The following is a 25,305-nucleotide window of genomic DNA, read 5'->3' as shown; positions in this document are numbered from 1 at the left end:
CTTTCAAGGGTTGGAAAAAAACTGTCTGAGAAGGGAGATAGTTGAAAACATCTCATTGAACGTGTGCTGTTTTCCATCCCCCATAAGCAGGCCGTAGTGTGTCTTTTACCATGGCTGGCCTGGATGCAGGCGTTTCACAGCGCGGGAGAGGCGGGGCAAGGAGCAAGAGGACGTGAAGTTTGCTGCGCTGTCCAGAAGATGAAAACACTAGTGCTGTTTATAGAGGGAAACCCAATTCGTCAGCCCAAATGAATTCCTGTGCTAATCCATGCAGGCTTCATGTTTTCCACCAGCCCCAGCCACTGTAAAGACTATCTTTAGGAGGCACAGTGTGTTTGGAAAGGAGCAGCTGGAAAGAGAGGACATTCATGCCAGCTTGGAAGGCTTTCTGGTATGGAAAAAGAGGAATGCTCTCTTGGGTCTCCCCGCAAAATTAAAGCATCTTCATCCAGAGCAAAACGATGCCAAGCACAACAAACAAAAGCGGCTTTCCCCAACTCTCCTGGGCAGCCTCACTCCAGGGTTCACAATGGTTTCCATAGAACTTGTTTTGCTATCATAACAAATTTGATCTATCCAGGCGTGATGGCGCGCACTGTTTTCTAAAGACAAGAAAATTAATTTCCTCACTTATTTGTCTGCCAAAGCATTTTTGTCTAGGTGCCACAGACAGGGACTCCCCAGATAACCAGTGCATCTGCCTGTCGGCAGAACGCTGCGTACATCTTGAAAAGAAAAATCCTCGAGAGGTTTTGGGTTGTGTGGCACAATGAGTTACCTGTGCTGCAGAGGCTGGGGGAGAGGCTGCCCTTGGCTAATCACTCTTGTCCCTCGGTCTCTGATCCTCCCAGCTGAGCTAGCCTCAGCGCGCAGTGTGCCTGTGTGCGGCAACACGAGCTTCCTGTCATAAACCAGCCATCAACTGTGTGCATCTCTCATTGCATACACGGGAGGAAATGAATGTCTTGTTATATTGACCACAGTCTGTTGAAATGCTAGTAAATATTACAGTCTAACCGTGATTAAGGGCTAGATTATTTGCATGGCTGGGGTACGCTCCCTGACAGCAAGAGCTGCACTGGAATGTCACACACAGGAGAGGTTTCTTCCAGCCTTTCCACAGAGACACTCATGCTCAAGCAGTGACTTTGAAAAGCAGAGATTTTTTTTCTGAATGAGAAAAAAAGTTGAAGGAGCATTTAATGCTACATCTAAACCATGACCATTATCACAACAGCCTGACTTTTTGGAAAGTCTTAATCTTAATCTAAAACTTGCACTAGTTTTGAAGATGGGTAGAGCTATGAAATGTAATCAAGTATAAAACAAAGGTCCACAGATACCTAAAACAGACATAATAGTTCTGTGTACTTTTTAATAATAGCCTATAAAATTTATACTGAAGAAAAATTTGTATTAAAATCAATGTCATATTTTTAAAAAAGGAAACATCTGAAAACCTAGTAGAACTTATTTAAAGACATGAAGCTGCAGGATGACCTCAGGAGAAGAGCTCTCATGTAACCCAGCCTACCTAGACGAAAATCTCACCCTAGGGTTTGCCTGCTGGAAACCAGTATCCTGGGATACTTTCCAGGGAAGAAGACAGCACCCCACTCAAAGGAAATGAACATGAATTAAGAAGAAACCAGACAAGAAAAAATTAGATGTAATTTTAAGAAAAAAAGACCCATAAACCACAATATAATTAAAAAATACAGCTGCTAAAAGTCCTCTTCCAGTTGGCCTCAGTTCTGGTTTAAACCAAGCCAGTTTGCTCACTGGACCTGCCCAGTGCCTACAGTGGCCTGTGTTTGCAGGCTACTTCCAGCCTTTGCAAACATCAATTTGTACAAAATTGTAATTACTTCACATTCAGTGACTTGAAGTGGGGGGACTTCCCCAAGTCCTAAGGACAGCTTCCTAGGTTGGTGACCATTTACCTATAGAAATGCTGGGCCTTATTTTTAAGTAGCTTTGGCAGATCTATGAAACATGCAATTAAAGTACATGTACGGCAGTGCCCTGCGTGCCCCAAGTAGTGCCCCTTCCCCTGGAAAACAGCAGCTGAAGGCACTGCCTGTGGGCAAGCCAGCCTTTCAAAGTCAGGACCTTCACAGTCACTTACAGAGAACAGCCCTGCTGCCTCCTGGTAGGAATCGGAATCCCAAAAATGGCTGATGAAGATCCAACACAAGCACTGGGAGGTGTTTGACCATAAAGGGAATGCAATGTCTGGTACATCATCCAGCTTCCTCTGGCCTTGTGGCTATGGAGTCTCCTGGAACCAAGCTCTTACAAAATAAATGATGCTATGTTGCTCATAATGACAGATATTTAACCCAGGGAGGTTTAACTGTCACAATACTTTCACCATTGACTCCCATACTTCTGAAGTGGCTCCCCCTTCATTTAGTCATTCTCACTCTTTCCAGAGACACTTAGAAACCACCTAAATAAACCAGCACCCATTGAGACACTGCAAATGTCATAAGAGTCATTCATGTGTCTCACTATTTGTCCTACGTTTGACTTGATTCATTCATGGATGATGAAGTCATTCATCATTAAGAAACCAAACCAAACCACACCACAATTTGGGAACCTTTGACTAGACTCCCCTGGCAGAGATGATCAGAGGGGATGATTGCAAACTCACACTCCTCTAATTTACTGCTGCTTTTGCCCTGGCCAAAATTATTCTTTGAACGTTAAAAGCAAAGGTTCGGCATCCTTGCAAAACGGCAGAGCAAGTCAACATGTAAGCATTGAAAATGGACTAAACTATGCTGTCGCCTTGCTGTGATGTCATCTCACTATTTCTGCAAGGACTCAAGGTTTTCTGGTCATGAGTGCACTGCTCTGGTGCACAAACAGGTCTGGCACACAACCACGGCACTGCCAGCACCCTCCCATGACCCACGAGTCAGTGTGCCCACATGCACACAGCTGGGTGGAAGCAAGGGACAGTCTGCTTTGACCTTTACTTCCACACCTGACAATTATCCATGTGGAAGAATTCTCACTCAGATGCAAACTTATCACTCGCTTCAACATCCACGGGCAGAAATCAATAATATTTTACTCACTAAATCTAGTTCAACTACAATTTCACTCTGAAGAAATCATGTTTGTTCATCTGAGGGCAGAGTTTAGCCTATGTTTTGGAGTGCAAAGTTTCCAAATTAAAAGTCCACAAAAGGACATGGCTTATTTAAAATGGGAACTGTGTGGATTCAGAGAACCTGCAGGAAGATGGAGAGTATTAGACCAGTTTCTCACTCAGTGAATTAGTGTTGCTCTGCTGAGTCACACGGGCATCACTGTTGAAGCCCTTTGATCCTCAGTGGTTTTAAGTCTAGTTAACAGTAGCTGGAGATTTAACTCTTTTATATCTAATGCTGGATAAATCCAACTCAAGACCAAGTTTTCAAAGTTATTGTTATCAGACCATTAGTCATGCAAATAGAGAGAGATCAGAGTTTTAATTGCCAACCAGACTAGTATTTATAGTAGATGCACACCTGAAGTGGAGAATATGAATGCTTGCAAAGTTGGGAGTACTTGGGATTTAGGGGTTTTGTGCGGATCCCTTTTAGAGAGAAGATCCATCTGTGAAATTCACAGCTGGATGTACGCCCAGACTTGTGTGCTTGCAAAATTGAAGCGTGGGGACTTGGAGTGATGATTCAGACACAACTGCATTATTTTTACATTTTAGGTTGGCTTTTACCTTCCTCTGGTATCTTCCTGGTAAACACAGAAAAAGTTATATTACAGAATGAGAAAAAGAAAGAATGTGAAAGCCAGAAGCTGGTTGAAAATTCAAATTAGGATCTAATATGCTGGGAAGGGAGTTTTATGGTCTTCAAGTATTTGCTCTTCTTCCCCTATCTCTGACTCTTCTGCTGGCACAACTACAGATGTGCTGCTTGTTTTTCAAATCAGAGAAGTAGGAATGACCTATTAGGTCATCTAGTACCTCTTGTAGCCAGTGCAGGATTGTCTTCTTGTACATTTGTCCAGTCTGCTTTTAAAATTCCTCTAAAAACATACTGCATCCAAACCAGAGCACAGAAGTCTCTTGGAACTGGTGAGTAAGCAGCACTATAAAATGACTGAGGAGTATAAAGCCATACCAGCTTCTGCTGGGCAGAAAAGTAGCTCTCACTACTTAGAGTTCTCATAAGAAAACTATCTTTGATGGGAAATTCAGATGATTCATCCTCAATTTTTTATTTAAAAATGGCCAGGGATTTATAAAGAATTATTATCTTTTCATAAGAAACAAAGTATGAAAAGCAGGTGGAAGAAAAACGGAATTTAAGTTAATCACCTATAAGTCTTCATTATTGTGAGAGAAAAGATCTATACAGACAAAAATTCCCTCATCAGCTATCCATGCTGCCTGGCAGGATGTGACTTTAACTGGAAAAGTTCTACTTGTGTGAATAATGCTGAGAATCTAGCCATTTTTCTGTAGTAGATTTTATAACTGGCTTTCAGTTTGCATCATAAACAGACTGTATACCTTTAAGATGATTATTCTTGCCAGGCATTTTATTTCACAATAGTTAAAGAAATTTGCAGATGTTGTCCAAACTTTTCAAAGCAGCAGGGCTCTTTGCAGCTGCTTGCAAGATTTCAGAAATGCAGTTCAAAACGGCTCAAGCTGCCTTTTTGTTAGCCATTACAGAGGAGCTTTATCTTCCCACATACTACACTGTGCTTTAAGGGCAGAAAAGACCCCTACCCTTTTCCCACCTTTGCACATTCTTAATGTTAACATAATTTGTAACAAATGCAACTGTGAAGAGCAGCAATGCCAAACCCAGGCGTTCATGGTTCATGAGTCAGGCTTCTAATAATCATGAGATAGGTTTTTAAATCATGCAATCAACCCCCCGCCCCCAAAGTTGCATCATTTTTGTCTGCTTGAATTTTGAAAGACCAAATCACCAAGGTTCATATTTTCAATGTTTTGTTTTTTTTCCTGGATTGGACTTGAAAAATCAGTAAGAAAAAAAATATCCTATTTTGCTGCAGTCACCTGCAGAGGGACTTTTAAATCACTGTAGATATTCCAAGACACAATTAAATTGCAAAGAATTAGCAAAAGCTTCATGTTGCCATGTGGATGTAAGCCAGTTCACTGGTTATACAATTACACTTCTAATTTTAAAGGTGAGATAACAGGATAAACTGTGAGGACAAATACACAGCTGCAGGTTTCTTATATAGCTGTAAGGGAGGGTATGACTCCCTTCAGCAAAGCATCTTCATAATAAATAAATCCAGTCCATTGCATCATCTTTGCTGGAAGTCGCTAACCAGGATTCATTTTGAGGTGATACAACATACAAAGCAAGCAGGCTGACTTTGTGCAATTATTGCCCATGTGAAAACCTCTTTATAACACATAGGCTGTAGCTACCCCTACAAGTTTAGCCTGCTTAGCAGCACTGGCACTGCCGGTGGAAACCCTTCTTCCAATGCAGACACAGTCATCCCAGTACAAAAGCCTTTCAGTGGAACAGCTGGTGGTGGTTCCCTGACTTGGCATAAGCTATGCTGATTCCACTGTTTTTACACCAACAGAGCTGTGTCTATACAAGGGCTTTTACCATAATAGCTGTGTTAGCAAAATAAAAAAAAAATCAACCACCTTAACCAGCATAGTTATGTGGTAAGCTGCCTAAGTGTAAAACAAGCCCTGTTAAAGGTTTCCAGAGAGCGCTTCTCTGGTTCAATGTAAAATGGTGAAGTTACCTCTAGAAGGAGTTAACCCCCTTTCCTGCTTTGCACAGTCTTTTTATAAGCCATTTCCTATCTGCACATTTCTTGGTTCTCATCTCCAAAGCCCTATTTTTAAAAAATGTTATCAAAAAAGTTATGATTTTGACTGAACTGAAAGAATTTCTGCATAAACCACCCAGTGTCACCCCTAGCTGGCAGGAAGACCACTGATTCATTTTCCTTAGATCCTGTACTTGCTCATGCAACAGCTCTGCTCTGTCTCCAGACTTTACCCCCAAAAATGAGGGTGTTTCTAACAGACACACCTGTTCTTTGTGATAGGCAGCATCTGTCTTGCCAGCAATCAACCCTTCACTTCCAGAAAGCTGGTAGTATTATTTGATACATACAGTATGAAAGGAGTGAGTCTGATGGAAAAACAGAAAAAGGAGAGTAGCTCTGCCAATCCCTTCCTTCAGTGCAACACATGTTTTAATAACCTACAGCATGGCCAGTGCTGACCCAGCTCCTGCACACCTGGGACAACAGCTTCAGGTGCCTTTGGTACCCCCACGTCTGTGTGAGGGATGCAGCTGGGGAGACCTGGCAGCCTGGGATTCCCTAGGCAAGTTACAGTTTTACAAGGGACTTTTTTGCATCAGCTGGGGCAAGTCACTCAAAACCTCTGTGTCCCACCTCACCCATCTCTAAGAGCTGGGGAAAAGCCTGTCTGCTTCTTTCTGCAGTGAAATAATTTTAATTCATTACCGTTTCTCTGCACTCGATGAATAGTGTCACTGGACTGAAAAATGTTATTGTTGTTATCCCTTTAAATTGAAAGTGGATTGAAGGAATAAAAGTAAATGTATGGTCTATTCTGGCAGATGTCTTCCAACAGATGGGTGTCTATGGTCTTCTTTATAAGAGCTGTCTGCTGTCTGTGATTCAGACCGTCTAAGGAATGCCATGAGCGTGGAGTAAATGGACAGCAAGTCTGGGAAAGGACTTTATTGTGGTTTAGAAGCTTTCAATTCCCAACTGCATGAACAAGTTCTTTTTTTCAAGTAACTCTTTGCCAGTATTTCAAAACTATCACTGAAAATTGCTTGATGCCTTCCGAAAACTGAGTGCTTTCTGCTGATAACAGTTCACTGGTTTAGCCCTCAAACGGTGGCATGCCTTCCACCAACAAATCACTAGAATTGGGGATTAATGTTTTGGTGCATCAGTTCGTGGTGGGACCCTGCCCATTGAGGCTCTGAGAGAGCATTCACGTACCCATCCTGCAGTGTAAGTTCTTGGCGGCGGTGCCCGTGGTCTCCTAATGGAGTCTGCATGTTCTTTTGAACAGGAAACGCTTTGTAGCACAACTTGCCTGTGGGCACTTACTGCACCAATTAAAGATTCCTGAGCTCGAGAACAAAGAGGTGCCAGTGGAACTATGGTTTTAATCACTTGATTAATTTTCTTCCTTCCTCCACTGCTGATTTTGGATGTATGGGTTTTTCTTTTTCTTGCTTTGTTTTGCACGTTTTTAAGCAGCAGGACAGCCACTGAAACAGACTGCTGGAGAAAGAGCAGTCTTGAAAAGGGGCTGGATTTGTCCGAATTTTCAAATAGTAAATTGTTTTTAGAAGTGAAGAACATCAGATGCTAGCCTGCCACAGCAATACAAATACCTAGTTCTTATTCAGGTACACAGCTTTTTTTTCCTGAGAATCCATGTGAGTTTTAGTAACACGAATGAATTAAATGCTTAACTGTACTAAAGGAAAGGATAACAAGATACTTTTTAATAATGGTAAACTGAGTTACAGGGAAGTTAAATACTATGCTGAAAGGCCAATCTCAGACACAACCCAGCAGACCTTCCTCCTGATCTACTGATCTTTCTAATTCCTGACAACAGACTACAGGTTTTTTAGGAGCAGAACCACCTTTCTGTTCTCTTTTCATGTTGTCTCTAGAAGAGCAAGACTCCAGTATATGACTGGAGCACTCAGATCCTAACATGACACAAACCCACAATCCAAAAATAAAGTATTTAGCGTACCCACGGAGTGCTGTAAGATCCCAACAGAGAACAGAAAATCTAGAATAACGTGAGTCAGAGCTTCAAGAATGAGTCTGATGAATAGATAGATTTGCTAGAGTGTTTGAGCGAAATGTTTTGGAGAATTTACATGCTTCATTCTTAGTCAAACTCTGCCTGAGCAGAAATGACCACACCTTCTATGAAAAGTAGTTCTAATTAAAAACAGAACATGGCTTTTTCTGATGCAAATTGTTGCTCTAACCGAACCACAGCCTATTTGCAACATTCAAATTCACTCCTGTCTAAAATGCTAGGGAACAGGAACATTTCCCCCTCTGCCCTGTATTGCTATTTGTGCATGGACACATGATGAAAACAACTACAAACCAAACTAAAACATGCTCCTAAAGCCACCATCTTCTGTGCTTTCTGGGGATGAAATCAATATAGTGTTAAGAGAGAAAAGTGGCTTCTCTACAGCCAGGCAGCCAGCTGGACCCTGGTCCCTGCTAGTGAGACTCCACTGCTCTAATGCGTGGAGGGCTTAAAACTGCCTTCATCATGCAGCTGAGGTTCCCCCAGCACAGGGAAATCCCCACCTGGCAGCAAGTTGACAGAGCCGGCTTTGTGCCACCCCCTCCACCATCGCCGTGCAGGGCCTGGGAAGGGTGAGCAGGATGCTCACAATGTGCCAGCACCCGAGCCAAAGCCCTATGGACCGCACTGGCTGCGAGGGGGAGCCCTGTGTCCTGCCTCCCCTCGTGGTTGTACTGACCCTCTCCTTTCACCCACACATGCATGATGGTCTCCCCGAGGAGCACAGGGAACCAGCATGGATGCAGAGCAAGCTGTGCACTGCAGGAAGGACGACACGAGACCAAAGCTGGCAGGAAGAGCTCAGCCCCCAGCTGCCGCTTACTCAGGGCTGACACAGTAGCTTTGCTTCTCGGGTCCCCAGGAGACCCGGGGTTTCCTGGAGGTACACCCTGCTCAGGCTTGTGCCTAACAGCTACCGTCCTAAGGAGAAAAAGCTGGTCAGAAAAAGAAAGATTATTCCTGAACGTGGAGGAAAGAAGAGATTGGAATTTAATTTCATGACAGCGTGGGGACAGACTGTGCATTTTCTTCTTACTAAAGTAAAGAACTCAAAAAGAAAATGTAAGGACCTAACACACCCCAAATGGCCTTGGATGAGACCCATGGTTAGGGCAATGGTTACTGTGGTAGGGTTCAAAACTGCACAAATTAACGTATTGCTCGTAGTGAAGGTGATCGAAAGTTCTGGTGGATTTACAAGCATCACATTGCATACCCTGCAGATCCATTTTCTAAAGAAATATCTGCCATGTCTGAAATTTTCTGAGAAATACATGAGTTCACTATAAAATATCTCTGCTGATCAGCACTCTTATAAACCACTACACAAGTATCTGCCTTGCTTTTCTCCTCCCCATTAAAGATTACTGATGCACCAAAAGTAATTCAGAGCTGCTGTATCAAGCAGACAGTTCTGAGTGTCAGCTGTGGTTAGATGGTCACTGTTTGAATAATAACAATAATTTTTTCTTTGTAATGTAAAAAGCATACAACATGACAGCTGAACCGAAAAGAACTAAATCTAAGGCAGGCAAGTTGATAACATTCAAGAGAGCAACTATATGTCCATTATTTGTATAAGGAAAGAGCCTAAAACTATACTTGACACTCAATCTCCACAAGGCACTTCTAGATCGTGTCTCATCCAAGTGCTTTAGAGTCTGCAATGCATTTATCCTCTTATTGCTTTTGTCACACAATCCTCGTATCTCTGTGTCGCAGATGGGAACTGTGGCACATGGCAGCTGAGTGGCTTCCCCAGGGCTATGCAGGAAACCTCTGGCTCTGCAGCATGAGCATGGGCAGTCCAGGGCATGACCAGTACCCCTGGCCCTGGGTCCCCCTCCTTCTCGATCCTGGCCCACCAATGGATTTTGGATGGTGCTGTAAGTAACTAATTTTTTAATTGGGTTTGTGCTTTAAAGAGCTAATCTGATTGCTTTGAAGGTCCTGGAAGGACTATGTTCTATTTCTCAACATATTTCTGTGGTTGTTTGTGTAACTTTTACCATTGTGGGTGGGTTTGGTTATGAATATTCAGATGAGGCTGAAACATGCTGAGCACTCTCAGACTAGGGTTTTTACTTGCTTTTGAAGCTAATCACTTGCTTGTCAGCATTAGCCTGGACACCTGATGCATTCTGAAAGATTTCCTGGCCATGACTTATCTCCACTCCCGAAGTATTTCCAACAGTAATGAATCTCTGAAGTGTGTAACAGAGGCTTCTCTAACAATTTTTCATGAATAGTCTCTTTTTCTGGGGATTCATCTTTCATTATTTGATATTAAAAAATTATGTTGGGTTGTTTGGTTTTTTTGACAGAGAAATGTGGAGTCATATGGAAGAATATGTTTATGAAGGTATACATATGTGTGGCAATGTCTAACCTGCATCAGTCTCCCTAATGGCTGCATTTCCAAATCCAACCTCTACGGCTTGAGCGCTAGAGCCTTCCTTCCAATAACCAGGTGTTTTGTAATTCTGTCGGGAAGGGAAAAGTTAGAAGTTGCAATGGGGTGCTGCATAGGCTGGGCTAGGCACCTCTTGCTCTGAGGTAGCACCAGCAAGAGGAGAATAGGGGCAAATGTCTCCTTCCAAGAAAGCACGTGGCAGTTCTCTATGTCTGCAGTATGGTCATCAATAAGCTACAGATATGCTAAAGTTACCATTAAGGTAGCCAGTATGGATGGTATCAGTTGTGCAGCTAGTGCACAAACTGGTCCTCGCACATAGCAAAACCCAACTGAGAAGATAGGTAAATACTTGCCAACACCTGCCTTAAGGTCTATGCTGTTTTGGCTGCAGTGCTGGTGCTATTCAGCCTCAAGAGCTTACAGCTTTGTGAGCTATGGTCACATATTTGACTGTAATCCTCCTGTGGGCAGGAGGTAAAGACAGGTTAAGTGTGCTAAGTCCTCAGTATTATGTGCCCTGTGGAGCCATGAAGGCTCTGAGCAAATAACAAATCATGGTTTCAGGGAAGACAAATACTTTTATTTTTACAGCAGGGAAGATAAGAAGATAACAAAGGATCCTGCTAGCAGTGGCAGCAGGAAGCTGGAAGAGGTAAAGAGAAATTTTAATTGTGTTAGCTATGAGATGGTTTTCTCTGGTCACTTCCAGAAGAGCTCAAAGACTGGGACAGCATACCCACTCTGAGAAACAATAGCTTCAGGAATGAGGAACTGACAGAGTGGGGCTTGTCCCAGGTCATTCAAGAAGTTTGTGGCCAAGCTCAGAATAGAAGCAAAGTCCAGAACACCAAGGCTGCACGTTAACCACAAAGGCAGAGGACAAGAGTTGACAAGAGGAGGTCACAACTGCAGAGAGAGATGAAAGCTGGACTGTCAGCAGAAATACAGAGAAAGAAGAACAAAGAAGACAGAGGAGGAAGATGGGGAAAGGGAAGAAGAGCGAAGGGAAGCGAGAGACACCAAAAAAGTGATTGCCTAAGAGCCTACGCCTCAGTGGCAGTGCGACGCACTCATGTCAAGCATGGCTGGGGAACCACCATCTCAGTATCTATCCATGAAAAATCACAGCAAGACCTAACAGCTCACTTTATCTCAGAAGAGCTTTCTGGATGAAAGGGATTTGAGGGTAAAGCCTCCATAATCCTTTGGGTTTGCTTTCTTTTAATACTATAAAGAACAAAAATAAACTTTCTAGTCAGGAAAAATATGGCTTTTGTTATGTTCTGAGTCACTTTTCCCCAGCAGCAAACAAAGTGGCTTTTCAATTCAAGTCCTGAACATTTCAGAATGAAATATTTTGCAAAGTCCTAAAGTAAATCACAGTTCTCCAAGTCACACTTCTAACTAATGTATACTCACTGAGGTCAGCAGAGACTGAATGTGACCAATCTCACCTGTCCTGACTTGGGTGGCATAACTGATAAATTAATCTTTAGTTGAGATCAACTGAGGATGATCCAGTCAGCCAAGCAGAACTCTGGAATTTCATTATTAACTTGCTATTCTGCCTAATTGCTCCTCTTAGCATGGAGGTTGAGCGTGCATCCCTTGTGAACTATGCTATAGTTATATGTTACTGGCTTGATTTAAAACCCAGTAAAATTAATTTTCTAGTCCATTTTGGGATTTTATTGAAGTGGAATTTGACTTGACTCTGAAGTTTGTTAGCTTTAACTTCAAGATTCTTTTTAAATTTCTTTTACAAGGTTTGTACCAAGTATTTTTAGAAACATGGAAGAATATCTCAGGTTCTCATACTAAAAGTACCTTAAAACAGTGATCAGTTTTACTATGAGAACGATTATCTTGCTTTGTTATCATGCCCCATTCCCTGAATGTGAAGTGGATTTTACTCAGCTATACTCTTGCAGATATAGCAAATCTCCTAAATCAAATTCACTGTTAAACCCTAATTCAACACTCCTCTTCAGACAAGGGGACCAGTAAAAACTCTCCAGATTTTACCATGATGACACCAAACCTCTATCAACCACATTTCAAACACAGACTAATAGGCACAGACTGATCCAAACTACTCTGCCCACAAAAGCAGCAATGAAGACTACATGATACAGCCACAGAGCACTCAGTACCTAAGTTGAAGAAAGAAAAACTTTCATGGGCACAATTTCACAACTCTAGGTGAGTAACTGCAATAAAAATCTCAAACAGTGCATAATGGTGCACATTCACACAATCAAACCATGCATGCAATTGCCTAGACTGAGAGGACAGCAGCAGTGAATATATGTGAAAATCAGGTCTGTACTTCATGCATAAGAATGCTCTATATTTGCAGCAACATAACCAGCAACCTCACTCTGCTCCCACTAAAATCAATGTCAGGTTTGCTACTGGCCTTTATGATTGCAGCATCCAGCTGCACTACTAACTTTGCATTGATTTCCTCTTGCAAGGAACATACTTCAAAAGAACAAATCAACCAGATTGCCAATAGCTGCCTACCTAAGAATAAGCAGGGTATGTTCAAAGAAAGCTTTACTCTAACTTATATTCATTCCTAAAGGCTAAATCTGCTGGCTCACAACAAAGAAACAGCATTGTTTTACTTATCAATGTCCTACTGTTCATCTAGAACATCTGCAATAGTTTTGCCTGCAGCAGTACCCCATTCATTACAGGCCTTGATAGACTGTTCAATGGGCTTTTTTTGTGGTACAAAATGTACAAAAGCATTTTACAAAGTGGACTTTGCCCTGATATGAATAATAAAAAAATAATTTAAAAGTGCATTTTGTTTCAGATTCTCCATTTTCCAAACTAACCTTTGGCAAATGGAAACAAAATGGCAACAGCTTGAAACCTGACAGCTCACTCTATGGCATGAAGCAAGACAAAGGGTTTCTGCAGAACAGTTTTTTGCTCAATTGCCAAAGTGCATTGCCATCTACCAAAAATGCAGTTGATTAAAGACCAAAATGCAGCATGAGCAAACAGCAAATATCCACACCCATCAAAAGGAGGCCACGTTGGTTTTGTGCCGAGGAACAAGTGGGATTTAAAAGTCCTAAACCTCCCCCCTCCCTCCAACAAACTGACCCATACAAGAGAAGAGAGGTGCTTACCGTCATCCAGATACGCTTGGTCCAGATTCTGTTCCTGTTTAATAGTGACTCCAGCTGGTAACACTTCTTTCTGGTCACTAACCGGTGGTCCATTTTTTGCTGCTCGCTGACCTGAGGCTGTCTGCTGCTGAATCACGGTAGGATATGAACTTGGACTTAACCTTTGTGCTTGACTGACCTGGGGCTGGCTGGATCTTGCAACATTAGACGTAAAATTTTCACAGCACATGATGTGCTGAAATTCTTGATGACTTCCACACCGCAGCTGCTGGTTGGTTGGTGAATAGTGAATCACTGGAGAAGACTGCTGATTGCCTGGAGAGTGGTGGAGCACTGCTGAAGTTTGGCCTGGAGAACCAGCGTGCACCAGCACTGACCTATGGGCATCTGAAATAGCAACTGGTGTAGCCATCAAATTGGATTGCTGGTAGCCAAGTTGGCTTGGGCTAAGGCTCTTGCTTCTTTGGTATATTACAGCGGCTGGATTCTGCTGATGGTATCGAGAATCAGGAGAAGAAAGGCCTGAGCGCAACTGCTGGCAAGGAGCCATAGTGGCCACAAGACAGGAAGGGGATTCGGTGACCATTGTGTGCTGTGAATAGTAAGGCTGTGTTACTGTTCCCAGACCACTGTGTACTGTATTGCAGATTAAGGCTGGATCATAGTCATCAATGGGCTCTGTTTTGATTGATGGTACTAGAATAAAGCATGCAAAGGACATTATTCGTAACGAGCTGATGAGAAACAGAGAGGTCTTCCTTGAAGTAATAAGAGATTAAAGCTGTTTACAAGATTTGCATGTGTGAGCTCGTATCTCGCAGGCACTGAGTTTATTAAGTCATATATATGCAATCGTGGAAGAGTCTCTCTTGAAAACACTCTGTACTAAGAGGCTCTTGAAAATCTTTAATGAACTATTTAACCATAAATTTCAAAAAATTGAAAAATTCGATACTTTAACTCATATTTCAATTCATTTAAGGGCCATTCTGGGACATAAGCAAAGTAAGAAGCCATAAATAGGTGTTTTGTGTAGTACCTTGAAGACTGAATAAATAGAAATTCTATAATATACACAACTCCTCATTTTTCTGTCAAACATTTAACTAGTAACTAAAAGCACAGGTGAACTATTTTATAGCTTTCCTTTTAGTTCCTTTGCTGCATTTAACTTCCTCAGTACTGGGAGCTGAAGACCTTTCTGACACCATCATTTAAAAGACCATGACTTAGTAAGAGTTGTGTGAATCTTGGTGTGGATAAGCAATGGCCTGCTACAGACAAATTCTCACATCTCTAATGATTTTTTTGTTAAATCTTCACCAAAACTCAGTACAGAAATACCATACAATGGAAACCATATAATGGTCATGCAACAGGGTTATTTTTTGGAAGTGTGAGGATTCCTTCTCTGAAGTGGTCTATTTTAGGGATCGTATTGAGACACTACTGTACTCCTCAATACTATTCCATAGCAGAAAAATTTAACAACTATACAAAACCTTCACATTCCTGATACCCCTATACAGTTCATAAATTCAGGGAAAGAACCAGAAATTTTCAGGCTGGAGGATACCAAAATAAGAATCAGAATGAATGTTTGCCTTTCCTTAGAAACTAGTCAAATTAAGACATCATATGAAGCTTACATAAAATCTGGTACTATTATTTTATGCTTTCCATTTTCCACAAACACAATACTCTGATTTTCTCACAATATTCTTCTCCCAGCCAAAGCTGAGAAATTCTGGGAATCTCATCAGTAATCCTACTGCATTTATTATGACATGGCTCACCAATTCCCAAGAGGAAGAACATCAGAAAAGCATACATATTTTTCTTAACCAGCCTCATTGTGAAGAATATATACTTCTCATCTTTCTCCATACCAAAACCTTGTTACTTTCCCAGATTTGATGTTATCTTAGTGTCATACATGTCAGCTGGGGAAGGCAACGCTCATGGTTTTTAGAGGGTCACATCATGTCACAGACTGAATCTGCTCCCACTGAGGCTGTTGGAAGACCTCCATCAAGTGAATGGGGCAGCATCAGCACATTGCCAAGATAACTGTCCTCTTAAAGTTACAGAAATTCTTGATCATAAATCATATGCATCCTTTAAACCAAACAGTTGTTGAGTGCTTAGCTGTACTGAGATGAATTAAATTAGTAAAATTAGATCCTCAAATAATGGCAAGAAAACAACATCACAGAAAATAAAATCTTGCTCACGAGAACTAAGCAACAACTTGCTCTGTCCTTGAGAATTACCTGGGTGATAGGTAAAATGCTGGGGTTGGCTTCTTTTTCTTTTCCCATTGATGACGTAGAAATTCACCTTCACAGCTGTGCGAATGTGCTTGTTACGGTACTCTGGTATTTCTACAAAAAGCATGCTCTGAAACAACAAAACATGACAATACAGAATTAGTAACTGAGGCTGACCAGAGATTTTTGTGTACATCTCCTGTTATGCATCTAGGTATAAAGGAAGAGAAATCTTCATGCCTATAAGGAAGGGTATGAGAAGAAGAAAGGAAGAAAAGGGCAGATGGTGAAAAACTAGAAGATTTTTGGTACTATGAAGTGGGTTTCTATGTACTGTATCCTCTCTTATACTTGATGTTGTCCTGAACTTGGGAAGAGAAGTCGCAGCTACAAATTAAATACACAGAATGATGATAAATGCAGCAGCACTGTTAATCACACTGTGCTTGATAAACAAGTATGTATTGCAGAATTCCCTTTTTGTTAGAATAAACTTGATTATTCTATAGGCTTTTTACTTATACAGAGCCGGATCTCTCTTCCATGGAAGTCAACAGCGAGTCTCCTGTTCTCTTCTGCAAGAGAGATGGCCCATGGCAATGTAAGTGCTAGCTCCTAAATGCACTAAACAACTACAGTAAGGTCCCATTAAGCAAAATGAACAAAGAGGCTCATTCCCTTGAAAGATCAATATTCATTTTAAATACTATAGTACAAATCCTGTCCTACAAAGTACAGAGCACCCAAGACTTCCATACAGGCGAAAGGAAGTCAGGACAGCCAGCATCCTGCAGAGGACTGGGCTGATACAATAGAGTCTTCTGCAAGAACACAAAATCTAGCGGTTGTTCAGTTTGCTGTGGGTTACTGCTAAATGAATAGTTTCTTTTTGCAACACATTTACTACTGAAGCATTTGACATTTGTTCATCACAGCAGTGAGATAGCTGCTCTTTCTGCTTTTGAGATGCTCTTTGAAAACTAACCCTTGAATACAACTTGCTGTCGGAGATGCCCAAGGAGAGGACATCCATGTTTTGCATACTTACAGGTTGGCTCTTATCTTTGTCCACTGTTGCCTCCATTTCCCAGATCTGCTGTCCATCTAGAAGAATATCACAGTATTAACCTCACTGTGGTTTGTTGGTTTTGTTTTTTTTTTTTAAATCATAAAGCTTGACTTAAAAAAAGAGGCAAATTAAGGGCATCAAGTTAGCAAAACTCTCAAATTGGACTTAGTTTCAAGCACTTTCCCAGTTCTAACCAAAAGCAACAGCATTTAATTTAAACACATCATTGAACACCTCCCACCAGGAAAAAGCTTACATACATATTAAAATTAAATGTTTATGTAGAAATTAGCTGAATTGAGGAATGAAATATTTAACACAGGTGCAACATCTTGATTTCAGCCAGCTTGACTGATGGAGGGCATCAGAAGGTCGGATAACTTAATGGTCACATTTGGTCACCAGCTCAGCAGACTTTCCACTACTTTAAGCTAAGACCACATGGCTCCCCACCAGTGTGGTTTGTGGTGGAATGAACAAGGAGGTGGAGGAAGGACTAGCTAACAATCCAGGTCTCATAGGGGGTGCACTAGCAAGCAAACTCAGCCACTTAAGGGCGATTTTTAGAGGTGCTGAACTGTGAAACTGGCAGATGCTCTGCATTCTCACAGGAGCCCAGGTTTTTCTAGAAGTAGTTCAACAAGGACAGATTCTTACTGTAACTGGGAAAACACTATATAGGGTGTTTGATTTCTGTTATTCATGCCCTCTTACTATTTATACTCATTTCTTATACATGCAATATGAAACCTCAGCCATGATATACAGCATACATGTCCTCTGATTCAGGAACAAGCCCAACATCTCTTGACAGTGGACCCATTCCTGAGCACTGCCACCACTGCAGGCTGTGACAGAGTGCCACTGACAGCCCTAAACTCACTATAAAGCACCAAATATTTATTGTACTCCATGTAAAAGCACCTCACTGCATGTGCGACAGCCTCTACTTCTGAACCACTAGAAGTTTTTCTGCTCTTAATTATGTCCATGCAGCTTGTCTCCATTCTGAGTTACACAAAACTGTATTTATAGAGGAAAATAAAATTTGATCCCCTTGTATGGAATACCATCAAAGTAAGCCCCGTGCTATAAGAGTACATCAGTAGTGACAGGACATTTGTACACAGACTGAGTGCTTCATCTGGCTACAAATATTTCTTAAATTTACTGTCGCCCACACTTCCCAGAAACATCTTTTAGCAATGCCTTCCTTATTACTTTTTTTTTTTTTTTTTTAAAGATTTTAATCTCTACCCCTTTGATTTTTATATTCCATTGAGCCTTTTGGGCAAGCAATTTGCAGAAGAAAAATACTGATGGGAAAAAAAAATTGCTTCATACCTTTCTGAAAGTTTGATTTTTAAAATAAATAGGGGACACGTAACCAGATGAATGGACATGACTTGAAATACTGCAACCGCAAGGCTGGTGTTTGCTTTAGAGGGGGGGAGGCAGCTCCCGGGCGCATTTCTGCAGGGGTTGCCCAGACTGCACACCCAGGTCTGGCGGGACAGGGGTGGAAGTCTCCTAAAACCAGTCCTTCTCACAGGACTTTTTATTTTTCCCAATTCTTGGAAAATCTGCAAGAGCTGCTTTTGTCCTCTGTTATTTAAGTACTTCTGCTTCTGGCGAAAAGGGAAATGAAAGAGTATTTTTAAATGCATTTTGCATTTTTTCTGTTGTTTTCCTCTTTGTTCTCCGCTCCGCGCAGACAATGAGCTGACAGATGTGCTCAGCTCTCCGGGCAGCCTCTCCCGGAGAGGGCCTGGAGCTGGGGCTCCATGGCCGGGCCGCAGCCCCCCGGAGGGCCCTGCCTGCCCCAGCTCCGTGTCCCTCCAGCCCGGGGTCCCTCCCAGCGTGCCCCCCGCAGCAGACGAGCCCTCGCCTCCGCCGGCACCTTACACCTGAGACGCCCTTTTGGGCCTTGAACACGCACGAGGAAGAGAAGTGTTTTCCCTGAGGCCATCACCACCAGTGTGCCACGTCCCCCTCAGGGTGGGCCGGCTCCCGGGCGCTCGGGCAGGGTGCCTGGGCTGTGGCGGGGCTGGCAGGGCCTCTCACCCCCGGTCCTTCCCGCTGGGAAAGTGAAGACAACTGAGGAATACCTGGAAGTTTGGCTTTGTCCCTCAATTACCTGCGAGGAAGAGCCTCACAGCGGGAGAGAGGGCCCGGGCCTCCACCTCCTCTCACCACTACTGCCACAGCATTCTGGCACAAGGAGAAAACGCTAAAAAATTCTGACTTTTTTTTCTTTCTTTTTTTTTTTTTGAAGTGTTGCAAGTTCCCCCACAGTGAGTCAGTTGTCTTTTCTACACTAACACGTGGATTAGTGACGGACTGCCGGAGCGGAGACAGCCTAAGCGGGCTTTGTAATTAGAGCTGGCAAGGCTCTCGCCCAATTTGCTGATTAGCCCTCACATCCCAAAGGACCGCTCTGCAAAGGAAGGGAAAATACTTCATTATTTAACAATAAGCATTCACTTTGGCCACTGCTCTAGACAGTTGCAGGTTAAATCTATACCGCTATGAACGCAGCTAACTCTTCCCCATCGTTGAAATGGTAAACATGCCGGGAAAGGGAGAAGCTGGCAAATATTGGGGGTTTAATACAGCAAATACTAAATGCATTGTCTGATGACAAGGCAGTAAATAATGAGGGGAGTCCTCTTCTAGGTGATCTTTGTGAAAAGAAGCCATCATAGTAGGTGTTAAGGAACTTCCCCATGCCCCCAAAAATCCCAAAAGAAAAAAAAATTATAGTCCTCTGAGGAAAAGAAGAAGGAAAAGGAAACATCAAAATACAGCATAAAATAAGAGCTCTGATAGACACATACATCAGGAACTGTCTAAGCAATGCAATATGAAGATGTCCTGACAACAAGGACAGCCAAGTGGGAATATTTGACACTGGTTTTCCTCCAGGCAGAATGTTTTCATCTTTGTTTCTGTATTGCTAAATTCAAACAGTCTGTGCAGATACAACAGCACTAACTTCACAAAGAAGGTGGAAATCAAAAGGATTTGTTGGTCCAAAATGCATAAAATAAAGGAGAAACGGGCCTCCAAGTAATCTGCTGTATTCAAGAGGCCTGTGAAGCATATGCAACCACAATCACAGTGGATTTGATTTAGTAACCAAGCCACTGAAATTGCACTAAAAGCTAATGAAGCCAACCATAAAAATCAAATTATGTTTAGGCTGAGTCCAAAGTCTGTGGGGTTAAGAGTAAGAATGAGAATAAACCCAACCAAATAAGAAATAAATGTATTTGGGGTTATCATTCTAATGATGATAAATGCTTCTGTTTGGATATATTCATGCTTGTGGCAGCTAAACAGGTTTCTAACAAATCTGTCAGCGGCAGCAATCCCTCTTCTTTAAGCACTGAAGCCCTGTTGAATATAACTACTCTGCAGCTCACTCCCTGACCTTTATGCTTAAATATCATGATGTGGCTCCATCTGTCTCACTGCTTCACTTTTATAGTTGTGAATGTACAACTTTAGCTCGAGACAATATTTGCTTTTCCTTTAACCCCCCTGGATATGCACATTACGGTGAGCTGTTGGCAGAAGGATGAGGGAAGCTGTGAATAAAATGAAAAATGCAACTGCATTCAGAAGTCTCTCTCTACTTTAACTTATCCTTTTTGCTGATAATGAAAAGCAGTCCTTTGATTATGCACACTCAGAGAGTTAATGGACAGCAGGAGGAATAAACTGAGAAGTCTAAGGCCCATCTGTAGGACAATTGAGGGAAATTTCGAACAGGGAATACTTGCACCAAACTGTCAACACATTTATCGTCTTTAGAATGTGCATAAATGAGAATTTTTTTAGGAGGAAATTAAAGTGGATGTTTGAAGAAAGTCATCAGCAAAAATGGCATTTTTACTGTAAAGATGTACAAAACCCCACAGTGCTGATATGATGGCAGAGCACAGCACCCAGTACAAAACATGCATCACGACCTGGGTATGCTGAAGTAGGCCCTTCTCTCCAGTGCCAGTGCTGCAGCCCAGGTGGTACCTAAACACTACAGATGCATTTTGCTTTCAGCAGGAAGTTGTGCTCAGAGACCTCCCGAGGTCCCTTCTGGCCTTTAATTACCCTGTAATTCTGTCATGCCTTAAATGGGAAAAAATGACTGATCCCCTCCCTGCTTGCAAACCGAGAAGATTAAGCCCCAGCTAGACGAATAATCTAAAGACTACAGGTACAGATAGCTGTAATTAAACCTGCATCAACAGTAGAGAGGTAAGAAAACAGCAAAAGAGCAACAGCATCATTTTTGCTGAGGCACTATAAGAGCGTGAGCACACAGATGCAGAGAAGGTGTGTTCTGCAAATCGCGCTGGGCTGTCCTGACAGTGATACATGCCAGGCAGAGCCCTGCAGGGATGTCCCAGTACATGTGTGGATCACATGGGAATTTGGTGCCAGATCCATGTGTGTGGTGTGTCTTTAATTCTACCTCCACCATGAAGAATTCAATCCGCGCCTCTGAAAAGAGCAGTAGTTCCACTAAAGATGATAAAAAATTTTTGGATTTAGACCCTGAGGTCTTACCAGCCATGGCTGCCTCATGCAGTATTTTTACTGTTGTGGTTCCCTGCTCATTTAATGGTTTGTCTTAGTTGGCAAGTCTTTAACACCACAGGTCAGTGAAATGTTCAGGAAATAGAGATTTTTGTGCTGCTTCAGGGCTATGAGACTTAGCATTAAACTCTGATGAGAGATCTGATTGTGTCAGCACTCTTTGGAGGAATGAATGAGTTGTTGGAAGAAAGTAATTCTACCCTCTCTAACTCAAACTGTGATCATACCAAAAGTCTTGCTTCAAACTTTGGGGAAAATCAAAATGTCAGTCTGCATTAGGAACATTTTGGGTGATTCTCTGCAGCCTCTTATAGGGCTTTTTTTAATTAGCCAATTAAAGGTTTTCTGAACCAGTTACAGCCTTTACACATTATTCACGATCCCTTACTCATGACTTTGGGGTCAGTAACTAGCAGAGAAACAAACTTACTGCTTTATTTGAACAAGCATGACTGATGGACTGAGAGATTCAGGAAATTTTCTTTGCAGTGCTCTCCAGCTGAAGACTAAGTATACTATTGTGCTGATTCTGTATGTAATTCTGTGCCTGCATGTGATTTTATGCTTGAAAATGTACATTGCTTTTCAGTCAAGCATTACGCAAATGACTTAATGAACAACCTGTTACCTTTTTCCCAGGCAGCAAACCATGCTAGTTCCCCAAAGAAACTGAGCCTGGTAGCTAGTGGGACAGCTGCTCTGACTACACATTTCTGCAGAGTTCCCTTTGGGCTTGCAATGAATTGTCCCTATTCACTGTGTTTCTTGGAAGGTCTTCCAAAAAAGCACAATGATTATCTCTGTCAGCTTTTATCAGTAGATGACAGGCATCTCCGGAAAAAAAGTCAAGGTTTTTTAGAGCCACCCCAAGAACAAAGTAAACAACAATGAACACTTTCCAGCGGAATGGACACCACTTCTGGGATGTAGAAACCTTATGGGCAAGGGTACACTCACACAGTCTCTGCTGCTCTTTTGGGGGACAAATTCTGATTTCAGCTGGGAAGTTACTCTGCTTCATGTCAGTGCAAGGTTGCTCAGCACCTGGTCCTAAGCAGTTGTCTCCTGGGGTTCAGAATAATTTTCAAACTTTAGAGCAAACACAGCATGAATAAATTCACAACTCACTAAAGCAGAGTTACTGAATTTTTCACTGAGCTTGACTTCCATGGATTTCTTTTTCTCCTCGAAGCAAGACTGCCCACTGCAGTTAATGAAGCTCTGTTTATGATGAGCTGAGGCCAGTGCCTTCATTGCACTGAGGACATAAGTTTGAGTCACCAAGGCCAAAGATACAAGTCAAGGTCTGGGAGGTAAAAGGCCAATGGATTAGTCATCCGCCATGCAGCCCAGCCCCAAATCTGACATTTTGCACAGTGAGAACAAGTCTAGAGGAGATTTCTCCCCATCCATTGTTGAGGAATTCAATTCACACTGAAATAAAACATAAATACAGTAGTTGAGCAGTGAAGCAGCAGGGGCAGGCTGTCATTCCAGAGCTCTTCCAAATGATTCCTTATGCCAATTCATCAAAAATAGATTTGTTGGTTTTTTAAGATTATACGTGTGTTTGTGTGTGTGTGTGTGTGTATGTGTATAAATTATTAAACAAAAGCTCCTCTCAAAATAAAACCACTGGGAACCTCCATGTAATAAAATGAGTCACACCAGGATGCGATGACTAAGTGGGAGAATAGGGAATTCCACTCCCCACGCCAGCTTTCTACATGATCCATTTTCTGTCAACAGGTGATGGGAGCTTGTCTCTCTGCCTTTTGTTTATTCCAAGAATTATTATTATTTTTTAATATTCTCTTTAAACAATTAAGATTCAAAGCTGAATAATCAGGACCAGGCATACTTCCACTAGGCACCCCCATAGTAAACAGTGAGCCAGGGAATCCAGGCCAGTAGTGGCTGCCTGTGTTAATAAGGATTTACCAGCTGTAAAATTCCAAAATCTTGTGTCATACGGGGAAACCTTCCAAAACACTGGATTCCACCCTGTCTCGCTGAGTCTCTAACAGCTATGGCAACTCCGTTTCTGCAGCCACACTCTTTTGCATTTTTGTGTGTGTGATCCTTAGATTTTTTCCTGTTTTGCAGTGTTTTTCTGGGATCCCCAGTTTAATGTCTGACAAGTGGCCTGTGGGATTACAAGAACACCTGGAGCAGGCAGCACATTTCAGCCGGGGGGTAAACCTGTGGGCAGAAATATTTGCTGGGTTTTCAGCAGCTATAACAAGGAAAAGCAGAACGTGTCCCATTTACCCTGAAACTTTCTAATTTGTAAAGGGCAAACTCTAATCCCCTGATTAACACTTGTTACTCTTCAGTGTTCCAAATGGTGGGATTTGCTGAGACACCTTCCTCTTTTGCTTAGAAAGAACAAACAAAACAGAAAACTCAGAGAACAAAACCTCCCTGATCCTCCCCTACTCTGACATGTTTTTGCAGAGACAACCACCAAGCAGGCCCTGTGCTCCAATCTGCTGTGGCCTTACTTTGGTGCATCGCAAGGCATGAGGAGGGGAGATTAACCTGGAAGGGGATCACCTGTAGCTAATGCAAAAATCAGGTGGGCCTCCCAATGGAGACATCTCTAATTTATTGCCCTGGTTCATCCCATCACTCTGCAGGTTTACAGTGCAGAAGATATGCATCCAGCTTTAAATGCTGGACTCCAGCCACAGACTGCATGGAGCTGAGAAAGTGCTCTTTCTAAACTATCAAGAAAATAGCAAGATAGCAAATTTATTTCACATACTCTCTGTAGAAGCTCACATGTTGCAAACCAATTGAATCATTTAAGATTACAGTGCCACTCTTAGTTTTGCTAACTCTATAACTATTCCCAGATATTTGTGCTTTTTCCCTTAGCCTTTTGCATTAAAAAAGTCAAACAATAGTTTGGGTTCTTTTCTCCATATGCTGGGCTTTTGTTTCAGGTTAAGATGCCTTAAAAATCTACATTGAAATGCATGTTCAGCAATGGATTGTGTCTGTGACTGAGTAATCATCCTAGTTCTAAAATATGTCCCATTCCTCTCAATGCTGCATAACTTAAACCCTCAATTTCAGTTCATTAATTTAGGCATTCAGTGAGAGAACTGAAGCTTGGAGTTTGCATTAAATATTTAAAGCTGTTTACTGAGGTCAAATAGCAAACATCTCTTTTGGATAGATCTGGGAAAAAAATTGAAGGGGTCTTTTGAACTTTTTGGTGTCTTTTTTATCTTTAATTTGCCTGAGAAAATTCTATCATTAATTTTGCGTCATTAAGTTCAAAGAGATAATTGTTGAAAATAGTTTGCTCTTTTTTGTATTCCCTGGGAATTTTTTGATTATTCATGAAACTGTCAGAGTACTAACAGACATTTAGTTCCCTGTTTGGGGCACGGTGAGAAATTTCAGATGACATGACAGAAAAGGGGAACACTGCTGTCGACAGTCTTATTATTTTTTTTCACATCTCCCACAAAGGACCATGATCTTCAGCCCTGGATCCTCACTGTCAGCAAAACCAATATGCAAGCCACCTTCTATTCACATTACACGTGTCTTAAGGCCATCCCATCACAGTTTTCTGTAGTGAATTGTCCTGGCCAGAAGACTGTTTCACGTTTCAAGTCATTTGGCTGACTTTGAGCAGATACATATCAGCTTACACAATTACAACACATATGGGCTGTAAAGGGCATTTACTGCATAGAAGAGCACTTGCAATAGCGGCTTTACTTATGATAAAATGTTAGGCAGTATGTGCCTTGGGATTCATGGGTCTGGGGCAACACTTACTGTGGACTCAGCCTCCCCAGGAGCTTCTGCTCAAAGTAAAACATCACCCCTTTTAACTCCTCGCCTGTCAAGGCTTCCCCACTCTTGCCATTGCTGCCTGGCAGCTTTCAGGGCTCCAGAACTGACTGCTGAGGACT

The 25,305-nt window shown here is 42.1% G+C and overlaps 1 protein-coding gene across 1 annotated transcript in view; it reads right to left on the bottom strand.

Annotated features, from left to right (window-relative positions):
- The window catches only part of NFATC2 (nuclear factor of activated T cells 2), a 78,678-nt gene that overhangs the window by 15,850 nt on the left and 37,523 nt on the right, over window positions 1-25,305 (bottom strand). Inside the window, exons 6-8 of the mRNA XM_026862217.1 lie at window positions 16,748-16,803; window positions 15,703-15,829; window positions 13,430-14,125 (exon numbers count right to left, since the gene is read on the bottom strand). Of these exons, the coding sequence (XP_026718018.1) occupies window positions 13,430-14,125; window positions 15,703-15,829; window positions 16,748-16,803 (879 nt within the window). The remainder of the gene's footprint in view (window positions 1-13,429; window positions 14,126-15,702; window positions 15,830-16,747; window positions 16,804-25,305) is intronic.

The sequence above is a fragment of the Athene cunicularia genome (genome assembly GCF_003259725.1).
Source record: "Athene cunicularia isolate RWA chromosome 20 unlocalized genomic scaffold, athCun1 chr20_part1, whole genome shotgun sequence".
NCBI classification, from domain to species: domain Eukaryota; kingdom Metazoa; phylum Chordata; class Aves; order Strigiformes; family Strigidae; genus Athene; species Athene cunicularia.
Note: the sequence above shows the minus strand (reverse complement) of the source record. Positions and strands in the feature narration are given on the sequence as shown.